This window comes from Acipenser ruthenus, chromosome 12, assembly GCF_902713425.1.
Source record: "Acipenser ruthenus chromosome 12, fAciRut3.2 maternal haplotype, whole genome shotgun sequence".
In the NCBI taxonomy this organism is placed as follows: domain Eukaryota; kingdom Metazoa; phylum Chordata; class Actinopteri; order Acipenseriformes; family Acipenseridae; genus Acipenser; species Acipenser ruthenus.
The window spans coordinates 6,816,147-6,842,394 of NC_081200.1; the positions used below are offsets into that span (position 1 = coordinate 6,816,147).

Below are 26,248 nucleotides of genomic sequence, written 5' to 3' on the forward strand. Positions count from 1 at the left end.
AAAAACACAATTTATCTAAAACGTTTGGAATAAAATACTACTAAAACGTACAATTCATATACTAGATAAATAAAACAAAAGATCACTAAAGCGCTATTGTAAAGCTAATTACCAATTAAACTACTAATACAAATACAAGTCAAGACAATACTAACGTCCTCATATATATATATATATATATATATATATATATATATATATATATATATATATATATATATAGTGCTGTGGGCTGAAGGTTCGTTCGCTAGCCAGGGATTCGAAGATTCGGGTTCATGCAGCGTATGTTTTTTTCTTTTTTTTCTTCCTATTAACAGAAACTGTTTGACAATGTGTGAATACTATAAATCACACATTAAATGTCACTCATATGCAAAATCTGATCTTTTGATTTGTATAATGCATATTACATAAGCAAAAGTTGTTAATAAAATCTGCTACCAAATTGTTATACATTACGGACAACTGGAGCAGGGTATAGTATCCAAAGCAGTGGGCTCGTACCTCTAGTGGTTGTAGTGCTTCAATATGTACTGAATACCTAGTGTACAAGACAGTGTAAGAGAAGTGCTATGGTAGAATATGTTTGAAACATACTAAATATATACTAACACTAAGAATTTTAATTTCGGAAACAGCACCGTCCACCCCTCTTGAAATGTTTATGGTGACAAATAGCTATGGCTTTGGAAGCGCTGGGGGTGGGGGGGGGGGGGGGGCTAAATGAGAAATACGAGCCATTGATAAATGTGATCGCAGTACGGTTGATCAAATATGTGATTTGTTGGTGGAACTGTATGGGGATAAAGTACCAACTGTGACTTTGCACCAGGTTTTTCAGTAGTACTCAAGAACACAAATCTGTACAAGCTTTTTCTCTTCGGCTTAGAGAACTGTTTTCCAGGTTGCAGCGCCGGGACCCTAAGGGAATGGATTACAAAGATGAGTTGCTGAGGGACCAGTTCATCAGTGGTTTACGGGAAGGGAGCCTCCGACAAGAACTACGTCGACAAGTAAGGCAGCGACCAACCATGATCTTTGCACAGGTCAAGGGGGGAACCGTTCCATGTGGTAGAGCAAGAGATGGAACAGGTAGGGATTTCAGCTTGCCAGGCTATTGCACACTATATACAGTACTGTGCAAAAGTTTTAGGCAGGTGTGAAAAAATGATGTAAAGTAAGAATGCTTTCAAAAATAGACATGTTAATAGATTATATTTATCAATTAACTAAATGCAAAGTGAGTGAACAGAAGAAAAATCTAAATCAAATCCATATTTGGTGTGACCACCCATTGCCTTCAAAACAGCATCAGTTCTTCTAGGTACACTTGCACAAAGTCAGGGATTTTGTAAGCATATAGTCAGGTGTCTGATTAAACAATTATACCAAACAGGTGCTAATGATCATCAATTCAATATGTAGGTTGGAACACAATCATTAACTGAAACAGCTGTGTAGGAGGAATAAAACTGGGTGAGGAACAGCCAAACTCAGCAAACAAGGTGAGGTTGCTGAAGACAGTTTACTGTCAAAAGTCATACACCATGGCAAGACTGAGCACAGCAACAAGACACAAGGTAGTTATACTGCATCAGCAAGGTCTCTCCCAGGCAGAAATTTCAAGGCAGACAGGGGTTTCCAGAATTGCTGTCCAAGCTCTTTTGAAGAAGCACAAAGAAACGGGCAATGTTGAGGACCGTAGACGCAGTGGTCAGCCAAGGAAACTTACTGCAGCAGATGAAAGACACATCATGCTTACTTCCCTTCGCAATCAGAAGATGTCCAGCAGTGCCATCAGCTCAGAATTGGCAGAAAACAGTGGGACCCTGGTACACCCATCTACTGTCCGGAGAAGTCTGGTCAGAAGTGGCCTTCATGGAAGACTTGCGGCCAAAAAGCCATACCTCCGACATGGAAACAAGGCCAAGCGACTCAACCATGCACGAAAACACAGGAACTGGGGTGCAGAAAAATGGCAGCAGGTGCTCTGGACTGATGAGTCAAAATTTGAAATATTTGGCTGTAGCAGAAGGCAGTTTGTTCGCCGAAGGGCTGGAGAGCGGTACACGAATGAGTGTCTGCAGGCAACAGTGAAGCATGGTGGAGGTTCCTTGCAAGTTTGGGGCTGCATTTCTGCAAATGGAGTTGGGGATTTGGTCAGAATTAATGGTCTCCTCAATGCTGAGAAGTACAGGCAGATACTTATCCATCATGCAGTACCATCAGGGAGGCATCTGATTGGCCCCAAATTTATTCTGCAGCATGACAACGACCCCAAACATACAGCGAAAGTCATTAAGAACTATCTTCAGCGTAAAGAAGAACAAGGAGTCCTGGAAGTGATGGTATGGCCCCCACAGAGCCCTGATCTCAACATCATCGAGTCTGTCTGGGATTACATGAAGAGAGAGAAGCAACTGAGGCTGCCTAAATCCACAGAAGAACTGTGGTTTGTTGATGTTTGGGCCAACCTACCTGCCGAGTTCCTTCAAAAACTGTGTGCAAGTGTACCTAGAAGAATTGATGCTGTTTTGAAGGCAAAGGGTGGTCACACCAAATATTGATTTGATGTAGATTTTTCTTCTGTTCACTCACTTTGCATTTTGTTAATTGATAAATATAAACTATTAACATGTCTATTTTTGAAGGCATTCTTATTTTACAGCATTTTTTCACACCTGCCTAAAACATTTGCACAGTACTGTATATATATACTGTACATAGTAGGGTGCTTTTTAACTAGGACAAGTAACTTTAATTTCTACACACAAAGAGCATATGAACCAGAAAAATACATAACTCAACACGCTTTATACAGCTGCTGAAATACGGCAGCGACCAAGAGCTTGCTTCGATAGATCTCAGCTGCAATCTCTTCATTCCTTTTTCACCATCAGCTTTCTCTTGCCCTGTCTGTGTCCGTTCTCCCTCTGTGGGTCTCTTTGCTCCAGTTTGTCTTTCTGTTCGTTTTCCTTTACATTTTTTTTCAGTTTGTTTTCCTTCCCCATTCGCTTTCCTTTCATTGGTTTAGTTTTTTGTTTTTTTGCTTCTCTCTCTCTGTTGACCTCTGATCTCTTGTCTTTTTAAGGTGATCGTCACTGCATACCTGTCAATTAACTCAAATGGCTAAATTGCCTGTTGGTGCATAGACTAGCTGGCACAAATGAAAATGCTGCTGCTGACACGAAACACAAATCGTGCACATGAAAAATAATTAAATCAATTTTGTAACATTAACACGTTTTTTTCCTCCTTTCATAAAATAGGAAATAGGTGGCTAATGAAAGAATGGTGGAAACACTTTGAAAGTAAGGCGCAAATACAAGGCTTGCAACTCTTGCAACTACTGTCACATAACTAGGAGCCTGCTGAATCCATCTTCTGAGAGTTGGACCACAAAACTATTCTAAATGTGTATAGATGCACAGTACATAATTCCAGCTATAGGATAAGGTGACCCAAACATAAGTCTAATATAATTACTTTTAATACAAGAATATTCTCTGAAACTGTCCGTTTTGATTTGTCGATTCACAGCGATTCATTTCTGAGGCGTAAATAACACATGCCGTGATTCACAGTGATAAGAGTGTAAGGGTGCAATGCAGTTCACTTTTCAAGTACCATGTTGTCTACGTGTTTCAGCTACCCTGTGCTCCCTGGCTAATTAACAAATGAACTGTTCCAGAAACATGCACTGCTCTCTTAAGGAAACATCCAATTATTTGTATCTATCAATTGAACATGACATTTTTGACATCTACAGTATGTAACAAACCAGGAAGTATAAAAACAACCTTTTCCAGCTTTTGTTTCAATAGATTTGCCAAAAACAGACATTGAAATAACAAGCTCCATTTAAAGGGTAAGTGCTCTTTTTTTTTGTTGTAAATGAAACAAACAAATAACAAAGTTTACTTCAGCAAATACTTTACTTTAATACAACATTACATTTGGTTTTAATTGCAAATTCTATCTTGAGAAAGAAAACAGTCATTTTAGTTAATAAAATACAGTATGTGACACTCCATTGTTTGTTTCCGGGCAACTTGTATATTTTTTATTTATATAAAACATTCATTTATCAAACCAGACTGTCTTTAAATAACTAATTAATGAGTTACATTTGACTGAACTGTGATAACTGTCACCTGTTGTTTCCTGGAATTATATATTTTTTGAATACTGTACTTATTGTTGCTAAGTAAGTCACAATGATATTGTACAATTTAATCTGTAGTTGATAACTTGTATGTAAATGACTGATAAGTTTAAACGATTTTAACATTTTGGGTAGCATTATTATTATTAAGAAAATGTAATTGACCTGTTATGTTATATTGAACTATATTTATTATTGCTATACTGTAGGTTTCATTTCTACTGATCCCATGGAACAATATATATAGTGCTTTGCCTCCCAGCATGACAGCCATCACAAGAAACGTTATACCGATCAAGTAAAATTAGTGTCAGCAATTGTTTTGTTGTTGAACTTAAATGAATCAATCGCAGCCTTTGGTTTTTTAATTGCCTTTAAACTTTTAGAAACCTGACTTGTATTCAAAGATAATAAAAGCTTAAACAAAAATAGTTGTTTCCCGAGTTTAGGGTTAACTTGTGAAAGGGTCTATGGGAAAAGTTAATAGATGCTCAATGGGATTTTTTGCATGCATCCCTTTAAAAGCAAACCTCTTATTGTGGTCATTGTGGATGCTTGACTTTTTCTCCTGTTATTTTCAGTATACTGTAGATGCCAAAGACAATTACTGTATGTAAGGTCTGCATAGTCAAAAATAATAATCAGTGTCAGACAAAAGGCTTTCTTTGGAGGTCTCACTTAGTGGGCTTAAATAATGGACTGTAGTTCATCTTAAACTGAAGGCCATTTGTATATTTGCTCTTTTTAATTATGAGCGCTAATGTTTGCAGTGTTTGCTTTGATAGAAATAAGAGTCCATTTAAATATGTTATTTGGCTTTACTGCTGCAGTATGGGCTAAGCTAATGGCACAAATGTACTGTAGTTTATGAATTTGTATACAGGACATTTTAAATTCGTAATATACCAGTACCTGGTCATTTTTGTGATCATTTATAGTAAATAAGATCCATGCAAACCAACATGCGTAAAAGTGCCTGGATGTTGTTATATTTTTGTCTTTAAAAGTCTATAAAGCAACAGGAATTACTCTACTGTGATAGAAATCGGTCATTGTTGATGAACAATGAGATGATGATCTGTGTATATTATATTAAGGACAATACACACTTGCATAAATAAAGTAACGCACTGTATGGAGTGTGGAGTAGTGGTTAGGGCTCTGGACTCTTGACTGGAGGGTTGTGGGTTCAATCCCAGGTGGGGGACACTGCTGCTGTACCCTTGAGCAAGGTACTTTACCTAGATTGCTCCAGTAAAAACCCAACTGTATAAATGGGTAATTGTATGTAAAAATAATGTGTAAAAAAAAAAAAATAATAATTATGTAATTGTATGTAAAAATAATGTGATATCTTATAACAATTGTAAGTTGCCCTGGATAAGAGCATCTGCTAAGAAATAAATAATAATAATATATCAACCTCTGTTGTACACATTTCTTTTTGAATTACCAATGCTGTAATGTTCTTTTTTTTGCAGGCTCCTTGGTAAATAATGCAGCTGAATTACTCTGATGCTTGGAATCACACAAATGCAACCAGCAGTGTAGAACCCTGCACAACTATTGATATCGTACTCAATGCCTATTATGTTCCATTTATTTACGGTACTACATTTGTATTGGGTTCCAGTCTTAACACAGTTGCTATTGTAGTGTATGTATTTGCCATGAAAGAGTGGAACCGAAGCAATATCTTTCTTTTCAATTTGCTCCTGGCTGATCTCCTTTATATCTTTAACTTGCCATTTTTAGTCTCTGTTTACATGAACAACGGCGTCTGGTACTATGGGCCATTGTATTGCAAAATAATGAGGTACCTCTACCATGCCAATCTTTACACCAGCATTCTGTTTCTCAGCTGCGTCAGCATGGATCGATACCTACTTATTGCACACCCAGTGAAGTCAGCCCAGCTGTTCAAGAAATGGCACGCAGTGCTTATAAGCATGCTAATATGGGTCATTGTCACCCTGGAGCTTTTGCCCATGTTTTTCTTAATCACTGTAGAAGGTATTTCAAACTCTACAGAATTAAAATGTCTCGACTATGCCAGTTCTGGGGACGTAGGAACCACTTTCATATTCAGTATGACGATGACTTTTACTGGCTTCCTAATTCCTTTTGGCATCCTTGTATATAGCTATGTCCTGGTAGTCCGCGTCCTAAAAGATATGCAGCAGAGGTTAAAAAAAACCTCAGAAAAGGCAGGCAAGCCTTTAACTCTGATTGTTTTTGCAATGGTTCTGTTTTCTGCCTCCTTCTTTCCATACCACGTCATGCGGAATGCCCGCATTGCCACCCGGATGTTCTACGAGCCTACGAGCTGCCCTCTCATCATCTGCAGAGTACTTTACAACATCACCAGGCCCCTGAGCAGCCTCAACAGCTGTCTGAATCCGGTCTTCTATTTTCTGGTTGGGGACAGTTTTAGAGATAAGTTACTGTTCTTTTTCAAAAGGAAACCAAAGAACAAAAAGCCTGAATCAATAACCTCAGTTAGCACCCCAGCAGAGCCCATATGAGTTTTAGTTCCATTGCTATTGGTTCACATCAGCTCAGATATAATAGCTGATGAAATGCACAGGTGTCATTATAGTGAGGGGTGGTATAGCAAGAGTACTGTGTTTTAATCCTCTATAAAATTGCTTTTAAATGATTTTAAATGTTAACATGTGAGTTCTTTTTATAAAAACATTTGTAAGTAATAAGCCGTATGTACTCTATGAGAAAATTAATCTTCAAAAATGAAAAATGGTTAGTGCTTTGACCATCCCTTTTCCTTACTTCTTTAGTAGGTGTAAAACAGCTGTGTGATTTGCATTAAACTGATTTCAGTATGCATACATATGTGGTATTTTACAGGAAATATGTTTTGAATGTAACAGATGTTCTCAAGAAAAAACGGATTCAATGATATTTTGTAATTATGTAAGACGACGCTGTGAGATAAGAAATAAAGTCATGCAGTTAATGTTCTGTAATTAGAACTGTGGTTTGGCTCCGTTTTCTGCAGTGTTTTCTGTTGTGTTTTATAACCATTGAATGCATAGATTTAAATGTGACTCAGTCGGCTTGCCTTTAACACCTAGAGGGTGGAATAACAGATCAGCAAAAATAACCAAGCATTTAGTATCAGCCATTACAGGCATTATCCTGTTGCTATGCGGAGATGTCATTGCCAAAAACACCACAACTGTATGGGTAAAAGAACTTGCAATTTGGGATTCATGAATGACCTGTAAGTGTGCAGTGATGGTAGCTTTATCAAGCCCAATCCACCACACCCATACCAGATTCTTCTGCCACATTTAGACTTTGCGTCTCTGGAATGACTACAGTTACAAAATGGTGCCAATTGACAACATCACAAATACCCAATTACACGGTTCCTCTCACTGACAGATGAGACCTTGTGGTTTTCATTTGAGAAGCAGACTTCAATATGCAACGCAATACTGTAAAAATCTGGTGTCACCTGAATTTTAAAAGGGGCCTCGTTTTTTCATAGTCGTACATCTTGATTTTACCTTTTAAATTCATTTCACATGCTTGCAGTATGATTGTGATAGTGTGCCAGTCAGCTTGTGGAAAGATGAGTATCTCAACTTACCAATATCCCATTTCAACATAAAAGCATTTCATCAAAGCATTTCATAACAGCAACAATATTACTACTACTGCGACTACTACTACTACTACTACTACTACTACTACTACTACTAATAATAATAATAATAATAATAATAATAATAATAATAATAATAATTCATATTTAAACAAAATCTGCACACATTTTTTTTAAAATTATTATTATTATTGGCTATCTGGTCTAAAGTGACGGATGAAACAGTCACCATTAGCAATCCAAAAAGACAGGGAAATGACAAAAGCAAATGGCGTTTTAAAAGCAGTTACAAACTAAAAGGGTATTATAATGAAATACTAAACAGCATGCTGAATTCCCCCTAGTCTCGTCCCTCAATCCACTAGCCTATACAGTACAGCTATGGACAAAAGTTTTGCATCACCCTATAGAATTAACTAATTTTGCTTCATAAAGTCAAGTGAAACCTGCTGAATAATGTTAAGTTAACATATTGAATTACATACTGCTTTGTAGTTTTCCATATAACAGACAAAATGTGACACTTTGAAACCTAACATGAAACACTGTACTACTATTAAGGCTCCTGATATCATTTTGTAGTTGCTTTGATTACATGATAATTAAATCAAATAAATTATGATCATATAGTTTTAAAAACAAATGATGTCTCAATCCTAAAATTCTATGTGATTCAAAATTCAGCTCCATTTAGCATTATTTCTGTTCCTATTCTGAAATCTTTGTGTGACACTTGACATCTGATTTTCACAGCTCTTTCTAGTGCCAGACACAGAGACATTTACAGGGAGGAATGGCTGTCTTCTCACCCACCTCTTAAGGCTCTCTAGCTTTCTATGCTTAGTTCATCGGTTCATCGTTCTACCAAAAAAAAAAAAAAAAAGGTTGTATGGCAAGACTTACAGGCCATAAACAAAATGCATGTTTGATGACAAACTTTCTTATCCATCAGACATTTGCCAAACAGAACTTCCCCTTTTAATGAAGTTTTTGCATAATGTGGCCAATGAGACAACTTCCCTCAGTCATCAGAATTCAGTTGATTGCCAGTCAAACAGAGAACGCAGCAATATTATTTTTTAAAATGGTAAGTGAAATCTTACTGTCTTAATATATATACTGTATATATATCTTTTTTTTGAGAAAATGTAGAAATAATACATAAATGTAGAAATAATGTTATAATATTTTCTCAATCAAACACTGAAATGCATTTTTATTTAGTACAAATTAAATTGTTAAACAGTGTATCAAAAAATGGTAGAAATGTAGACGTCAATAAAAATTGTGGCATGAAATATTTAATATAATAAATGTGTTTTATTTATTAGTTTGTCTCATGCCAGTTACTTGTACTGAGATGATAATCAGAACTGGTAATTTCTGTTGAAATAATTATCCTTTGAATACAAATTAAAGTTATTATATTAATTTTGAGCCTTTAAAACAGTTTTCTTTACTTGCTCCATTCTGAGTTTTATATTTGCCATATATTATTTAATTTATTTTCTTTCAGGCTAATAATACTGCATCAGATTGCATTGAGACAGACATCATTTTGGAAAACTATTACCTTCCGACAATGTACAGCATAGAATTTATTTTGGGGCTGGTTGGGAATGTAATTGCTATCTGTGGCTACATCTTCTGCCTGAAGGACTGGAAAAGTGGCAACATCTACCTCTTTAACCTGTCCCTGTCAGACCTGATCTTTCTATGCACCCTGCCCAGACTGGCGATGACCTATGCCAATAATAAGAAGACGGTGTCGTCTAGCTATTTCTCCCTCAGTAACAGGTACATCCTGCACCTAAACCTGTATTCAAGCATTCTCTTCCTTACCTGGATCAGCATTGACAGATACTTGCTTTTGAAGTTTCCAATGAGACAACATATTTTACAAAGAAGGAGTGCTGCAATTTGCATTTGCCTTTTAATTTGGGTACTGGTCACACTGCAAATAGTGCCAATCCTTACCTTTATTAATAACAATGATGGCAACAGTACAGAATTCAATGATTATGCAAGTTCCGGTGATCCATTTAAAAGTCTAATTTACAGTCTTTCTCTTACTGTCACTGGCTATCTTATTCCCCTGACCGTCTTGAGCATTTTCTATGTAAAGATAGCCACATTTCTGAAGATTAAAGACAGTCAGTTTCAGCATGCTGTGTCATTTCAACGACCCAGAGCACTTGTTTGTCTGGCGGTTGTTATTTTTCTCTTGCTCCTAACACCATATCATGTCATGAGAAATGTTCGAATTGCCTTAAGAATGAGAACAGACTACACAAAATGCACAGTGATTCTGATAAACAGCTTGTATATCATAACTCGACCGATTGCCTTCTTGCACAGTGTTATCAACCCCCTTTTCTATTTTTTGATGGGGGATCGTTTTAGAGAAGCACTGTTGAAAAAAATAAGAGGTGTTTTTGAAAGAAGCTCAGAAGTTGAAATGGAACAGATATAGAAAGGTGTAGCTTTCTTGTATATTTATTTAACAACAATACAGGTTGAACTCTGTCCTGCATGAGAGGCGATTCAGGCCACACTATTAGCATTCTTTTATGTCTCAGCCTGGTACATATCAAGGGAACCTGGAAATGTGCAAAGCTTGAATTTTTACTTTATGATGTCATTGGTTGAACTTCACACAGTACTGTAGTGATAAAACTGTAGCTGAAAGTAAAACCACAATTTTTGCATACTTTTTCTTTTACTTTGTTAACAGTGGAACTCATGATGTTCATAAATCATATTTGAATTTGTATGAGGTTATAATGTACACATCCATCAATGATAGAGCACATTCACAATGAACTAGAGCCATGGTGTTACATGGCAATGTAATGGCTCTACAGTTCCCATCTATAGGTAATTATCTTTTTTTTTTTTTTGTGACGGTCATATAGCAGTAAATCCTTAAGGATGGGTATCTCATACATGCAATATACAAAACTATTTGCATGCCCAGTGCTACAGAATATTACATATACAGCTGTAGTCAAAAGTTGACATACCCCAATGGAAAATTGTAATTTCTAGACATTTCTCGAAAACAAATAATTATAGGAAAAATCTTTTGTAGCAAAGTTTTGCTTTTGTGGACGAGGCAAAAAAGTTACAAGAAATAGATGTCTACAATTATTTATTTGAGCAATTGTTTTGCAAAACTCCAAAAAATGCAAATTCAAAAGTATTCATAACCTGACAAGGAAAATGAAATTAATAGCTAGTAGCTAGTTGAGGCACCTTTAGCAATAATAACCTCTTTTAACGATTAGGACATTTGTCAATGAGCTTTTGGTATGATTCTTTATTGATTTTTGATCATTCTTCAATGCAGAATTCCATTGGGGTATGTAAACTTTTGAGTACAGCTGTGTGTGTGTGTATATATATATATATATATATAATATTGTTACGTAACTGATTTATTAAAATGTTTGGATATACTGAAACTTGATTGATTACTGCCTTGTTCACAGTCATCATAAAATAATGTTAGAATATCTTTTGTTGGAAAATTAAAAACAAAAAAAAATTGTACTGCTGATGTATTTATTTGGCGGGGTCGGGTTACTTCAAGGTCTTACGCAAATTGCCACACTTTTTTATGCTATGGGGGCAAGGGGAAAATGCCACCTTGTATATTATAAACAGCAGCAAGCTTCCTTTGCATTCTAAAGAGAAATAATAATAACTAGAGTTGCCAGCAACTTTACGGCTTCCAGTATCAGTACCATTACCAGTAACAGTACCAAACACTTTAGCAAATAGTGCAGAATGCCAGTACCAGTACCAAGCACTTTAGCAAATAGTGCAGAATGCCAGTACCAGTACCAAACACTTTAGCAAATAGTGCAGAATGCATACATGGGTTACTATATGTTTTCCATAGTAACCATGACCCTATCTGCACTCTATTATGAGTTATAATCCAGTTTTACATTTGACTTTTAGGAGAGGTCAAAGATCACGGGCAATGATATTTTTTGATAGAGCATACATGGGTTACTATATGTATTTCATAGTAGCCATGGCCCTATCTGCACTCTAAAAGGAGCTATTAGCCAGTTTTGTATGTTGATGATGTCATCCAACGTGGCCGCCATGTTTTTTATTGTAGCAACTTCCCTTTAACATCCTTTAAAGACAACCACACTAAAGACAACCACACTACAACCACACTACCATTAAAGACAACCACACTACCACTGGGCTTGTTTCAATCAGACTAGCGGTTTGGGAGAAGAAGATCTTTGTAGTTTGTGATCATGACGTCTGTACATTGTGATTTTGATGTCATAAAGCATGACCGCCATACCACACAACCTATCAGCTTCTTACGAACACCAGTTTATCTTGGACTATCCCTCAACAACAATACCAACTTTCAGCACTCTACAAAAAGTCGTTTTCGAAAGACGAATTTTTACATTTAGGCAAAATGTTTTTTTCAATCCAATATGGCAGCCAAACCACGTGACTTAGACAAAAGTTCATTAGCACTTTCCCTCTAAGCCTAATAAGAAATAGTCACACAAAATAAAGTACTAACCTTTTAAAGAGAAGTTTTACAAAAATGTTACAGCAGAAACTACACCATAACATGATCTTGTCGATCAAGGAATATGCTTTGCCCATGTCGACGATTGCCATCCCTTCATACTACACAAATACTTATTGTCATTTAAGTCATTATAATAATCCTGTGTCTTCATACTTCATGAATACTTACTCAATTTCTATAAAGTAAAGCGATTTAAGATGGGTAGTTGTTTCTGTTGGCAAGTTGGCAAAACGTGACTGGTATGGCAGAACATTGGCACTGTATTTGATACTTGAGATAGAATGCAGACCTACTTTTATTATTATTTATTTCTTAGATGACGCCCTGTCACAAAGACGGCCGGAGTGGGTGGCGTCAGACCAGATGCAGGAAGTAACAAACAGACAGAGGTTTGGGTTTTGGTTAAGCTGAGCGCGTGATTGCGCTCAGCATTTAATACAGAAAATAAAAAGGTTTGCAACAAAACACAGGACACGGCACTTGAGCCAAAATAAACAGACAAACAAAACGGACTACACAGACAAACACGGTGAGCTTCTTTTACTACTTATTTTATTTTTACAATACCCTCCGTCTCCTAACCCGTTCTCCACTCACCGAACACCAACCCTGACTGAATGAAATGTGCGTCTATATATACTATTGTGCTGGTATTCAATTACTAATTAATTATTCACCTGAATCCCAGCACGTGAATTAATTCTGTGCAACCCCGTGCTCACATATTACATTTAACCAGCACGTGAAGTGATTTGTGCCCTCCTCGTGCCTAAATACAAATCTACACTTTTTAAATACACGTGAAACACAGACCCGTTTATATCCCGTGTACCAATCTATACACCAACATTAACACACGCAACACACAAATACACACAGGGGCGGGGCGCATTGCCACACGCCCTTATCCGGGGCGACTTACAATTGTTACAAGATATTACATTATTTTTTCATACAATTACCCATTTATATAGTTGGGTTTTTACTGGAGCAATCTAGGTGAAGTACCATGCTCTAGGGTACAGCAGCAGTGTCCCCACCAGGGATTGAACCCACAACCCTCTGGTCAAGAGTCCAGAGCCCTAACCACTACTCCACACTGCTGCTCTCCAGTTTCTGTTTGATCAAACATGAAGGCAGTGAGACTGTCATGCTGTGCATACATGCACAGAGGAGGAAGGATGGTGTTCAGAAGCTTGCTTAAGGTTCTGGTGTGGGCTATTTCCGACTAAGCATTTGTCAAGATACAGTAAAAAATATTTGCTTAGGAAATTAACACATTTCTTGACTACACATTTAGAACTTTCCCTATGGGCTATATACTATTTACTCCTGATGTAAAAACAGTCTAATTATATATTTACTGCATGCATTGCAAAAACAGGGCTAATTCCCAAAACAGGGCTATAGATTCCATATGCTGGGTAACTTTCCAAAAAAGGGACTATCGATTCCAAAAACTATAGACTGGGTGGTAAATAATTACAATACGAACAGGCAGTTGACTATTAGACTTTAAAGATAAGGATTCATGTGTATAATTATAATCTGCACAAAACATAGCAGCCAGTCCACCCCACCCCACCCCCACTCTCTTTGTATATGGGTATTGGCTTTTGTTGTTATAAACATGCCATTCAAATTTGTTTAAGATTAATTATTCTCAAACATCACCAGTATGTGCACAATGTTTTAAAGTAACCCCTATCAGTTTAACACAAGCTGCAAAAACAGAATACCATACTGATTTTTACTATCCTGTTGCAAAATATGATTGTATCATATCCTGTGGTTAGCAAAGCAAACAAATTTCAACAGCAGTTTTAAAAAAAAACAGGTAGTGTTCTGTATATGGAAACGTATCCCTGAAGCTATGAGCCAGAAAATACCCTATGGTATGTGTGAACTATGCATCAGCTGCAGAGTCACTTACAGTAACGTCTCATCTGAAAGACAGAGCACAAGGAGGTTAAGGACTTGCTCAAGGTCACACAGTGAGTCAGTGAAGGAGCCAGGATTTGAACCAGGAACATCCTGATTACAAGCCCTTTTCTTTAACCACCAGACCACACAGCCACCTACATAGCCTATATATTTTCCTCCTCAATATATAGTGGGATATAGTTTACTTCTCATAGAGAAATTGTTCAAAAAGACAAAGAAGACATGATAAAGTGATCATTGCTTTTACTTATATTTTCTGACTACATGTTGTAATCTTTTGTAGCTGTGGAAAGTACAACATTAAAATGTACTGTATTTTGGGATTATTTTAACAAATTCACATTCAAAATAAACCCAAAGAAGAAAAAAGAATGTGATTGGTTGTTTTAGATGACTTAGGAAATTGATGTGATCTTATATTTAAAAAAAAAAAACTCTTTTCTCACTGAAGATTAAAGGTAGTTTTGATCTTTATAAAAAAGATCCCTTGTATGGAACAATATTTGGTATAACAGTGGATGCTTATATCAAGGATAAAAGGAATAAGACAAGAAGTTTATAAATGTTGTTTGATAGATGTTAAAATTCAGGTATGCTTAAAGTAATTATTGAGTAGCTGTTTCATGTGTGTCTTTAATGTAATTATATTAGTATTACCAAGTTAGTACTTGTTAAAAACAGTGTAATTAATGTAATATTAGATATTTGTCAGAGAATTGCAATACTTGGCATTTACTATACTGTTACCATGTAAGTAATGTGAATGATTGTATTTAGCCTTCTTAAATCCCCTTAACCATCTCTCTCTCTCTCTCTCTCTCTCTCTCTCTCTCTCTCTCTCTCTCTCTCTCTCTCTCTCATGTTTTCATCCCAACCACACCCTCAATTTTATGATTTAAAATATGCAGTAGACCGAAATGCACAGACATTTTAAACTCTGCACTGTGTACGAATATAGCAAAGTTTGGCTAAGTCCAGGTATAACTTTATGCAGCGTGAAACACTCACTCTTATGCAGCTGTACCGAGACTCGATTGCTAATCAATCATTCAATTGAATTTCGGCACAGTCTGCACATGAACTAATTGTGCAATCCAGCCAAGATAAACATGTTTATTTACAGCTTTAATAAATGTGGTATCAATATAAGGCCTTAATTAAATACTCAAAAACATCAATAGTGAATCTAAAAGAATTCCAGTGCTCTCCAGGAATCCAAAGGAGTGTAAATATTATTATTTCTACAGACCAGCCAAGATATCGGAGAGAATTCATGCCTGCTTTTCTCAAATTACCAATTTGTGTTTCTAAAGCATCAATAGTAGCAATATGTATGTTTCTAAGAAATATAAAAATAAATATATATACAGTATATATATATAGTTTTCACACCTTTTAATGTTTTCTGTATCCAAACTGTAGCAAGGCTGAGGTACCAATACATTATAGGGTGGGAACACTGACCCCTACTGGTCATTTCTGGTAATTACATTTGCTGTGAGATTTGATGTGTTCTTTAGCACTGTGTACTGTCTTTCCGTAGTCATAGCCATGGGGCACAGTTTAGTGCTTGGTTGAGTTTAAGGACACCAGAACGACTGTGGAGTTAACTCTTTAGTTGACTGTTTTTATAAAACATTTTTACAAGTTTTTAAAATAGAATGTCTTTATATAGCAAAATAATCCCAGTGAAATAGACAAATAACTAGAAATACCTGAAGTACAAACAGCATTATAAAAGAAACTCCAAAATAGGGAATGTAATAACAATTGAAAGGTGATTTAAAAATGTGTCAAAAGTTATAACAAATCTTTTAACTTTTTATATGTGCCATTTACAACTTACCAAAGATTTGTACATACAGTACTAACAAGGTTTTAACATAACATGTGACCCATTTCTGACCCTCAACTGCCTGTGTGCGAATTGAATGGAATACATCTTGAATATGTCTCATAAACTAAGTTGTACCAGTGGCATATTCTTCTTTGAACTTTGTTTTGATCAACACAAAAAAGGCTTTTATCTGTTATATATTATTCAGGATTGACAGGTCCTTTTACCAAGCATAGGCACCTTAAATTGCTTGAAGTTCATTTATTAAGAAAAAAAGGGACTTCAGCGTCATTCAAAATCTTTCTAAAGTGCAGTTTTATAACTGAACTTCATTAATGTAATATAAAAGACACATTTTAATTCCAGTCCTGTCTATTGTATCAGGTTGTGTGTGTGTGAGACAGAGGTGAATGACTTTTAAAGGGTTATGAACTGCGCCAGCATAAAAAGAGAGATTTAGAAATCTGGATTAAACACACACGTTTGCTTAACTGTTAGGCTAGACTAAGAGAAACATGAAAGAATTGAATATACATGTACAGCAGATACAGTCAATAGAAGGTGTTCTATCATTGTGTTGTATTTGGTCACCCCTATTCTGTGCTGAAGAAACACAAAGAAGAACTCTATATTCTTATCAAACTTCCATTGATCCAAACACTGTAGAATAAATAGTTACAAAAATGTTGCAGATTAAAATAAGTATTGCAGTAGTAATCTAGTTTGGAGTGATTGGGTGAGTTCTGTTTCTGACTCTTTTCTGATCACGCATCCCTAAATCTAATATTACCTGGAAAGTATTTCACTGTGTAAGTGTTACAATAATGTTCTTGTTAAAAATCAGAAAGACCCACCCAGCTGAATAACTGAAATACCCAAGAATCCAAAATAATTCCTGGATCAGTAAAGTTTGCGGGCTCCCTTTCAAAGGTCCTAAACTAATTGCATCCCAGTTCATCTGACTCATTCAAACTATTTATTTGTGTGGTATTGTGAACACCTTGGCATCGAGTAACTAAAAACTGTGAAAAGCTGGCAACAAAAAAAATATGAAATGCTGACTCCTACAAACGACTAGACTGAGCACAGGTCCAGCAGAATCTTTCCACTATTTTGGCAGATCCAGAGAGACAGAACAAGAACACAGCACAACTCTATTTTGTTCACTGTTCTGGGCTAATGGCCCACTGTAAGAAAAATGCCCATTCATCAGGTGTCCTATAGAAAATATCATCCAAACACAATATACTGCCTATATTAACTTTAATTTTAATCCCATACCTTCACTTTAGGAAAAGCGGAAATAGCCACTGACATGGGACTTCATGAATTATAGCCTGGAGAAATCATTTCTGTTGTAAACAAAATCATGAATGGTCAATGTGTAGCCAATGACGATTACAAGCAAGTGGTTTATGCTGTGGTATACAGCATTGTTCATGTAATTGGCTTGGTGTCCAATTCGATTGCTCTTTTTGTATTCTGCCATATAGCTAAAAGGAAGCTAATGTCAAGTGCCTTTCTGATTACTGAACCACCTTGGAGTCAGAGGTTGGCCATTCCCTGAAACAGCTAGCCGATTCTCCAAATACATGTTTTACATGTACTGCAGCATTTTCTTCCTGACAGGCCTCAGGGTCTGCCGCTATCTTGTGATGGCTCGCTACTTGAGGTTTCAGAATGATTATTCACACACATGGGCTCTGGCTGTGTGTTTTGCAATGTGGATCTTTATCGGGGTGGGTGTAGCTATTTCTTTGTTCTTTGTAAGAACATGCTGAAGTCACAAGATGCTTTGGGCCCTCAAGTCTAGTCGCATGGAGGCGCCTTTATTATAGTCACACTCCCCTTTCTTACTGTTTTGATATGTTACATGCTGATGATTAAACACATAGTTCAAACCAAAAAGACTGGCAGAGACGTTGCAATGATCACCAAAGTGAGTGTGACCTGCAGGAGGTTTTACAGAAGACGGTGGTTGTCACGTTATGCTTGGCTGTTGTGAAAAGCTGTCTAGATCCACTGCTCTTTGTGTTTGTGGGTCAGGGTTTTAAGACACTGCTTAAGAATCTTTTTAAAAGATGCAACATTTCATCTGTTTCAGCCACTGATTCTTCCAGCTCATCAGCCTCTTCACGTAATGCTGATATAGAAATGTGTCAATAAGGACACAGAGCAGAGAAGCCCCTTGTTAAAGTTTGAACTGTAATATTTAGAATACAACGTGCAGCCCGTGTACCGTGCGTGCGACTGAGCTGCCTTGGGTTTATGCTGTTATGTATGGAACAATGCACATTTCTTATATAACTTAAACAGATCAAAATGATTCTGTTATGAATACCTGATAATCAGTCCTGTTATTGCTAAAAGATTTGTTTTTAAGTGGTTGTGTTCTGGGCAGAGAAGAGCATGAACGTGATGAAATCGAGATTGACTACTACTACTCTATAATTGTAGAAGTATAACTTCAGTCAGTTTAGTTGCATATGAAAAAAAATAAATACAATTGGGATCAGCTATCATGAAGACAAAATCTGTAAACTCAGTCTAGCCTCATTCACCAGAGTTTGAAGTCTGGTATAATGCCACACATTTGTTTAAAAATGTATTCAACCTTGGTAATACATTCCTACCACTGAGATTTATCCTGCAATTGCAATCCTCTGCCCAGATAAGATAAAATACTCTTCCCTGTGTTACGATTAAGACTGAATGCAAGAACAATTGTTCTGCACTTTTCTATGATTCAATGATTCATCAATCTTTTTTTCTTTTGACTGTCATTGAACAACTACGTTTTTGGGGGGCTAATTAAAATAATTTGTTTGTATTGCTGGTGTGCATTTTAACATTCACTTTGGTCTCAATATTACTTATTATAACGTAAAAAACTGAAAGAGGGAGCTACAAATGTGTAGCATCTGACTAGGTCATTTATTTGTCTGAAATTCCCAGCGTAGCTATTTTATTGCTAAAATACTGTACTGCATAATTATAGGTAGAGACACCACTGGATTAAAAAGCAGATATTGTCATGATTAAAAAATATGCTGTAATCCACATCACGCTAATGAAAGCTAATTCCCATTTTCTTTTTGCTTCATATTATTCCTTTCTCAGATCAAAAGAATTCAGGACTAGCATGTGACCATTATGAATAATAAGGCTTGCTTTTGCAGAATTGTGTAACAGATGGTTCACATTTCTCTGCTTGAAATTTGCAGATAAAGCTTGCAATCCCCCCTGGCTTTACAGTATCCCACTTTCCCTACTGTAACTTCTGACATCATGTTGATCGTTTTCTCTGACCTTGTAACAATTGTTAAGAAACTCGAAGAAAGACTCCTGCCAAAAACACACTCTAAGGAACTAAGAGACTGGTCACATGATTGTTTTCAGCATTCCAGAATAAATTACTAATCTGTGTTTTAATATTATGTAAAACGTGTCTCAGTATAGCTTTTCTCTGTGCGTCCCAAAGCCTTAAAACTGTTTGAGCATTCAAGGAACATTAGGTCCAGGTGGCAGCACTGTACACTTCAGTATGTGCTTGTTTATCACAGTACTTACAATTTGATTCTAGATTGCGAAATGCAATGAATATTTCTATTCACCTGTACAAGTACTTTTTGATTAAAGTCACTGGCACTGTTGTATAATGTATGAGTGGAAATATATCATTCGTATTGATTTAAAAATGTAAATGTAATCACTGGGTAAATCCGCTGTGCCATAATCTTGGTTACAGAGGTGATGATTATGATCTGAAGTGGATTACAGTATGTGTTGGATTCTTTGGCATTTTTCATGTTGCAAATGATGTATGCAATTTGAAATACCTGGAGTACAAAACAATTGGGTTGCTATCATGTCTTTGTATCTCTACCAAATGTGTTTGTTTTACAACTACAAATACTTTTGCTAGGACGTTAAGTGCTGTTTTATTATTTTCTGGGAATCTGTAATATTTGCAAGTTCATACATAAATAAACAAGAAAAGATAAACCAGATAAATAAGGGGGTAACATTTAAAAGAAAAGCAAATCATCACAGAAAATAAAGTTAGTGAACAAACAGGAATGAAGAAGTAAACATAAAACAGCATTTATTTCAATATGTGTAGCTGTACAACAAATGAAAACATCTGGCTATCGGTCTCTGGAAGTTGTTGCCCACCTACAGAGCTTACCGGCAGGAGTTCTAGAATGGGTTAGAAACCTCTTTCCAGAAAGTTTCTCAATGCAACAGAATACACAACAGGTCACATGAGCTCCACAATATTCCACATGTTTCTAACCTCCTCTGTTCTTGGGGTAGGCAGAACATTGACATGCTATTACTTTTAAACAGAGTATTTTCACTTAACATTAAACCCTGCCCAGCCAACCCCGGGTAAAAAAAAAAAAAAAAAACATCAGAAGAAAAACGTTCCCTGGTCCTAAGAAATCTGTACACACAAAATAAGGACCAAGTACTGTATAAAAAAAAAAAAAAACACATAAACAAAAGATGTGATACAACATTCAAAAATAGAAAAACAGCACATGTAAAATCTTAACGTCTCTTCGTGTGTTTGTGGATTTGACTAAGACTATTTGAAGATCCAAACAGGGGTAGATCTCAAGATCGTCTCTCTACACCACTGTAAGGCCACTCTAACATGGACTTTCCTATAAAGAATATTACAGTACCATCTCAAAACAGTACTGTATGCCGGGAAGCTACAGTGTTTTTGGACAGTACTGTAGCATTTTGTTTACTGAGTTTTCTTTCTGTATTTGTATGGGTGTAAAATTAAAGGGTCAAAAAATGACCAATGAAGCAAAGCACTAGTGTGTGTTTAGATCTACCTCTGTGTACATCATTAGATCAATAGAACACCACAGTTGCCACAGCTTGGGAATTTAGTTGAGCAGCTATAGCAATAATTTACAGCAGGGTAATGCGCAGCAAGGCTGTACAATGCCAAGTTGCACTGATTTTATTTTTTTAAACTAGTTTTTGTGCCCCTTCTGGCAATTCAGACAAATTTCTGAGACACAGACTTTCTAAATGTTTACAAACAATTCTGCAACAAAAATTATTTTAACAAAAATCCACGCCCCCATTTTGACGACAAACATTTTAGAACAAGCTTAGGGAAATCTTCAAATGTATCCTTGCTCTGGTAGTAGGCCCTAGCACCTTACAGGATCTTAAAGATGATGGGCACAAGAACATACATTACATCAACCGGTGGCAAAATCAGCAGGATAAATACTTCATCAAAAGCTTTTTATTGTCAACATTCCAGCTTTCTAATGGAACACAGTGAAAGACAGAGAGTTTAGGGCCTGAAGCAAGTCATAAATAACTTTTTGACAAACCCCTTCATCTCTAGCACTTACTCAAGAAGAAAGCCTAATTGTAATGGCAGCTCTGAATACTTTTTTAGATTAAACCGCAAGACACTCCAATTTCTGCTTATTTCACCACCAGTTCCCCCAGTTTAGGAAAAGTTAATGTGCTTTCTTGTACCCTTAATCTGGAAAAAATAAGGGAACTTGGGCCTAATAAGAACCCTGCAGTTTCCCACCACCCACATAAATAAACAAACTATTGTGTGGCCCAATGTTGTCACAAACCCATGGTGCAAAGTTCTATGTGATTAGCCCATTCTGGAGAATTTGAAGAGTTGGGCCAATAAGCAAAATCCGCTCATTCTTTTGCGCCCTTCTGTACATCTAAAATATTAGATCTGACAAGCGCTCAGACATTAAATATTTAATGATCACTGTTGTGTACGTAGGAAATTAATGGAGTGTAGTTTGGGGGCAGCATTCACATTCACTATGTGACAGCTTTGAAATCTGCATCGCTGGATAGAGAAGCACCTCAAAGTGTGACCTCACTGAGCCAACACCAAAGTTCACAGCCCATGTATACAGCAATATTGTATTTGCAAGAAGGAACTGGATTGCATGCCTGGCAAAGCTGCAGCAAATATATCTTTTTATTGTTTTGGAACATTCTCTTGTGTGTTTTATAATATACTGTATGCCATGAATTGTAATTAGAAAACATGGCAAAGTTATAGATAAAGCAAAACTACTGTATATGAATATTTAGGGCATCAGATTCTGATGAATTAGACATGCATACATTTTTAGTTTGAATTTGCTCTAATAGTGAAATATGTCACAAGCACATAGATGGAGGTGTCTAGCAAGTCTGTAAACTTCAACAAAAAAAGTATGAACCGCTGAAGAGATGGGTGGGTCATAGCTCCAAATAGGCTTGGTCCACTTTTTTTAGAGTAGACAACATTTGACCTGCAGTCTACATATTTTTATTTTGTTTGTTTTTTGTATGTAGCTTGATTTGAAAATTAAAAAATCCATTCCATGAACTGAGGGGTTTATTTTGGTTTATAGTTGTGCCATTTAGTAACAATAATTAATCTTCAGCAGAATTATTTTGAAACCGTTCTAGTTTATAGATTGTTATCTAACCACTTAATGTAACTGTTTACCATTCTGTGTCCAACTTCAAAGCTGGTTGGCCACGTAGTGAGCATCATCGCCCCGTGGAAGCCGTCTTTAAAATGTTCAAGCGTTACCTGCACTCCTGCTCTTCTTAGCCTTGTGGCATACATGATACCGTCATCCCTCAACACATCATACTCACAGGTCAGAATGTAGGCTTTGGGCAACACTTGCAATTTCACATCGTCAGCTAGCAGGGGAGAAGCTCTGGGGTCTGTGATGGATGAGATCGTTTCTGACGGGTCTGAGCTCTTGCGGCTTGGCATAGTATAATTGTACTTCAATCGGAAGATCTCAGGCAGGAAAACGCTCCAGTTTACAAACTTCAATAAATGAGCAGACTCCAAAGTGTTGTGGCTGTTACTCATCATTGCATGAAAGAGGGATAAATCAGAGGTGAAGTATTCACTCCAAAACCTGACCATTAATGTCTTTGGCAGTATAGGCATGTACTTATTCTGCTGGTACGAAGGTGTATTCATGTCCAGGGCCTGAAGCGCTGGGTACAGCAATACTTGTGCCTTCAGATCAACTTGGATTTCTGGATCTTCTTGAAGCTATAAGACATGAAACAAGCTTATCAGCAGCACTCATGTGAATATTGTGGTTGTTTTTAATTCTCTTATAGTATTTAATAATTCTAATAAATTACCCCTGGAGGTAAACACAAATTGCCTTAATATAGAGTAAAGAGTAAAAGAGCGGTATGGTAAAGATATTAAAAAAACATGACAAACCAGAGTAAACTAAGGTAAATGCACAGTATAACCATGGGAAAAGCATGATAAAACTGCATAAATACCATGCAAAGATACTGTGGTAAACTTTTATAAGGGATGCAACACAATCAATTCTTATCACTCTACCCTGTGTAAGTTTTACATTTATACAATCACTGATGAATTGGGATACAATAGATGTACTACAATTAATGATTGAACTGTTTCATGGCAAAATATATCTTATTTCAAATGAGACTTTTCAGTACCAAAAAAAAATAAACATAATAGATCTTTTTAACGCTTAACGTTCACATTTTTAAATAATGAATAAAAAAATGTCTTTGAAGAGTACAATCGGTCCCTACGAAGTGAAAGTTGTTGAAAGATAATCTTCAGTTACTAAAATTAAATGAGATCAATAAACATGACCAATTTACCTGTTGTGCTACTGCAGCAGCTAAATTTCCACCAGCGCTGTCTCCTGAAACAGCTATGCGGTTAACATCCACAGAGTACTGGCTCAAGACATGGTCTTGTACAATGTACTTTACCACATTATAAACACCGTCAAACTGAACAGGAAAATGGTACGCTGGAGCCAACCGGTAACTGTAAGACACACAATAACAAGACGTGTCAAGACCTGAGCACAACTATAAAGATTTTTTTTTGCTGAACTTTAATTGAAAGATTGGCTCCAGACAATTTACAGCCATCTCTTTATTTATTTATTGGTTCTGCCATCTGCAATTTTAAAACTGGGTTCTGTAAGATTCGAATACAAGGGTGCTATTCCAATAAAGGAAAACATTCTTTCATCTTTGAGAATCTCATCTTTTGATAAGGGTCCAAATCATTTATTTTAAAATCAGAGCGACTTGCTTTGATAAAAAAAAAATTACTGACACAGACATTTGCCAAAACATTTAGGGGTAGATGTACTAAGATGGGCCAGTCGCAGTGCAAACATACCACAGTTTGCATTTTTGTTATGACAATTCGCAAAGTGCACATTTTGTCGTACGTACTAAGAAAAAATATGTTAATGAAGAGAGCCGCAATATACTAATTTAAATATTATTTGCGTCATCTTAGCGAGATCTCCAGCGAGAGTTGTGCAACATTTTTTCAAATAAAATAGCAGCAGTTGAGTTGTGGTTTGCTGCAGCAGAGGGTGCCAGAAGGACAACATCTATCCATGCAAGGGTGCAAGAATCAAAATAACATTGTTTTTGTTAAATGTCATCTGTAAAATGCATTCTGTTCTGTCTTCATTTTACCTATTTTAATAGTGCTATATATATAAAAAATGAAAGGCAGTTTAATCCCATCAGATTCTATAGTGGGGCCCCAACCTTCACCCCCAAAAAGCTTTTCATAATCATACAGTAGCCCCTTGCTAAACCGGATACGTTTGTCCAACATAAGGAGATGTCTGGGTTTTAAAAAAATTTAATAAAATCACACACACATACAGTTCTCAATGTATTTTAAATATAAATCATTGCGCTGAAATAACACTAATGTGTTTTGGGTAGGCTACACATTACATTATGTAAAAATATAAATCTGTACAGTAGGCCTATACAGTATACAGTACCGTAGTAAAATCAAATGAATACCTAGTGCAGTTGTTTGCACTTTAGCCTACTGGTAACAAAATAAATCATGCTGTTTGTACATATTGGTGTACAAAGTGAATAAAAGATTTAAATTGAAATTTAAATTTTAGACAATTAACACACAATAGATCATAGTCCTATACAGATGCTCAGAATGAGCTGGAGGGGTTAGTGGCACATGTGTGCAGTCTATTGCTCCCAACATGCTGGGAAAACCAGAAATGTCAAAGAAATGTTTTCAAGGCTTGTAAGTACACCCTGACTTTAGTGAAAATTAGGTACTTGGGTGTTCGTCTCAAAAATGCATTGAGCACAACTAGCATGAGAAAAAGCAGACTGGGAAATGCCAGCAACAATTGCGACTGTTTAAAATATGCTTTTAAAAGTTCTTAACAAATTGATGCAATTCTAAGTGTCGCAATATTTTTGATCTCCACCCTGTTTTTGCGAATTTCTGCCAGAATTATATATTCATTTAAGGCTGAAGGGCAAATGAGAACTGCAAAGCTGCAAAGCATTTGTTAAAATTTGTTAAAATGATGCTAACAGCGTTGCGTTTGTTTAGTACATTGCTACACTTCAGACTGGTTTGCTTGTGGTTTGCAATGATTGCAACAGATGCAATACTTTAGTACATCTACCCCTTAGTGTTTAAAGTTATGATTGGCCCATAAATTTGTACAGAACCATAGAATTTAACTTAACTGCTTTGGAAGTTGCTTTTCTACTTTTAATTGTATCAGTACCCCAATGCCCCGAGCAAGCTAGTACAAAACAAGTACAAATAAAGATACTAAAATGCACAACATCTGTTCAAGCTTTTCAAAACTAAAATAAAAAATAAAATAAAAAACACTAAATCCGCCAAAAGCTTATGCCAGACCAAGGTACAGGCAGGATAGGTGAATGTATTGCACATATTAAACACATTACAATGGAATGTACTGTACAGTCTTACTCTACAGATACAACAACAGCATTCAGTTCCTTGGCAGTCCTTCTGGATAGAAGATCATAAGGTCCCATTCCTTAAAAAAAAAAAAAACATAAATCAAATTAGAGAAGGAAAATGGTAACTGCCAGCTGATGACTGCATTTTAAAGTTGCACACAAATTGATTTTATTGTTTTAGTATTTCTAACCCCTTGAAGCTGGAGCCATTTGTTTCTTGTCAGCATTCTGATTCTCCTAACACTTCAGAGTGTCGATTACAACTTGACTTTTACAGCA

The 26,248-nt window shown here is 36.3% G+C and overlaps 3 protein-coding genes across 4 annotated transcripts in view; 2 read left to right on the forward strand and 1 right to left on the reverse strand.

The window, feature by feature from the left end:
- The first annotated feature begins 929 nt into the window (after positions 1-929).
- Positions 930-6,690, forward strand: LOC117416783 (succinate receptor 1-like). Its single transcript, XM_059034202.1, has 2 exons — positions 930-1,092; positions 5,843-6,690. The coding sequence occupies exons 1-2, from the start codon at positions 930-932 to the stop codon at positions 6,688-6,690; spliced, it is 1,011 nt and encodes a 336-aa protein (XP_058890185.1).
- A 2,131-nt stretch (positions 6,691-8,821) lies between these two features.
- Positions 8,822-11,292, forward strand: LOC117416449 (succinate receptor 1-like). Its single transcript, XM_034027515.3, has 2 exons — positions 8,822-8,880; positions 9,310-11,292. Exons 1-2 carry the CDS (start codon positions 8,878-8,880, stop codon positions 10,264-10,266), a joined length of 960 nt encoding a protein of 319 aa, XP_033883406.1. The 5' UTR covers positions 8,822-8,877; the 3' UTR covers positions 10,267-11,292.
- Positions 11,293-20,230: 8,938 nt separating this feature from the next.
- LOC117417401 (arylacetamide deacetylase-like) overlaps positions 20,231-26,248 on the reverse strand; it is a 29,841-nt gene continuing 23,823 nt past the window's right edge. For both annotated transcript variants that reach the window (XM_059034450.1, XM_034029543.2), the window contains exons 3-5: positions 25,977-26,046; positions 23,834-24,005; positions 20,231-23,231 (exon numbers count right to left, since the gene is read on the reverse strand). In XM_059034450.1, the coding sequence (XP_058890433.1) occupies positions 22,623-23,231; positions 23,834-24,005; positions 25,977-26,046 (851 nt within the window). In that variant the 3' untranslated portion in view covers positions 20,231-22,622. The remainder of the gene's footprint in view (positions 23,232-23,833; positions 24,006-25,976; positions 26,047-26,248) is intronic.

Coding starts and splice junctions, on each gene's coding strand:
- LOC117416783 (XM_059034202.1), top strand. CDS start 930: ATGGATTACAAAGATGAGTTGCTGAGGGACCAGTTCATCAGTGGTTTA. Junction 1,093..5,842: donor TAGAGCAAGAGATGGAACAG/GTAGGGATTTCA, acceptor TTGCCATGAAAG/AGTGGAACCGAAGCAATATC.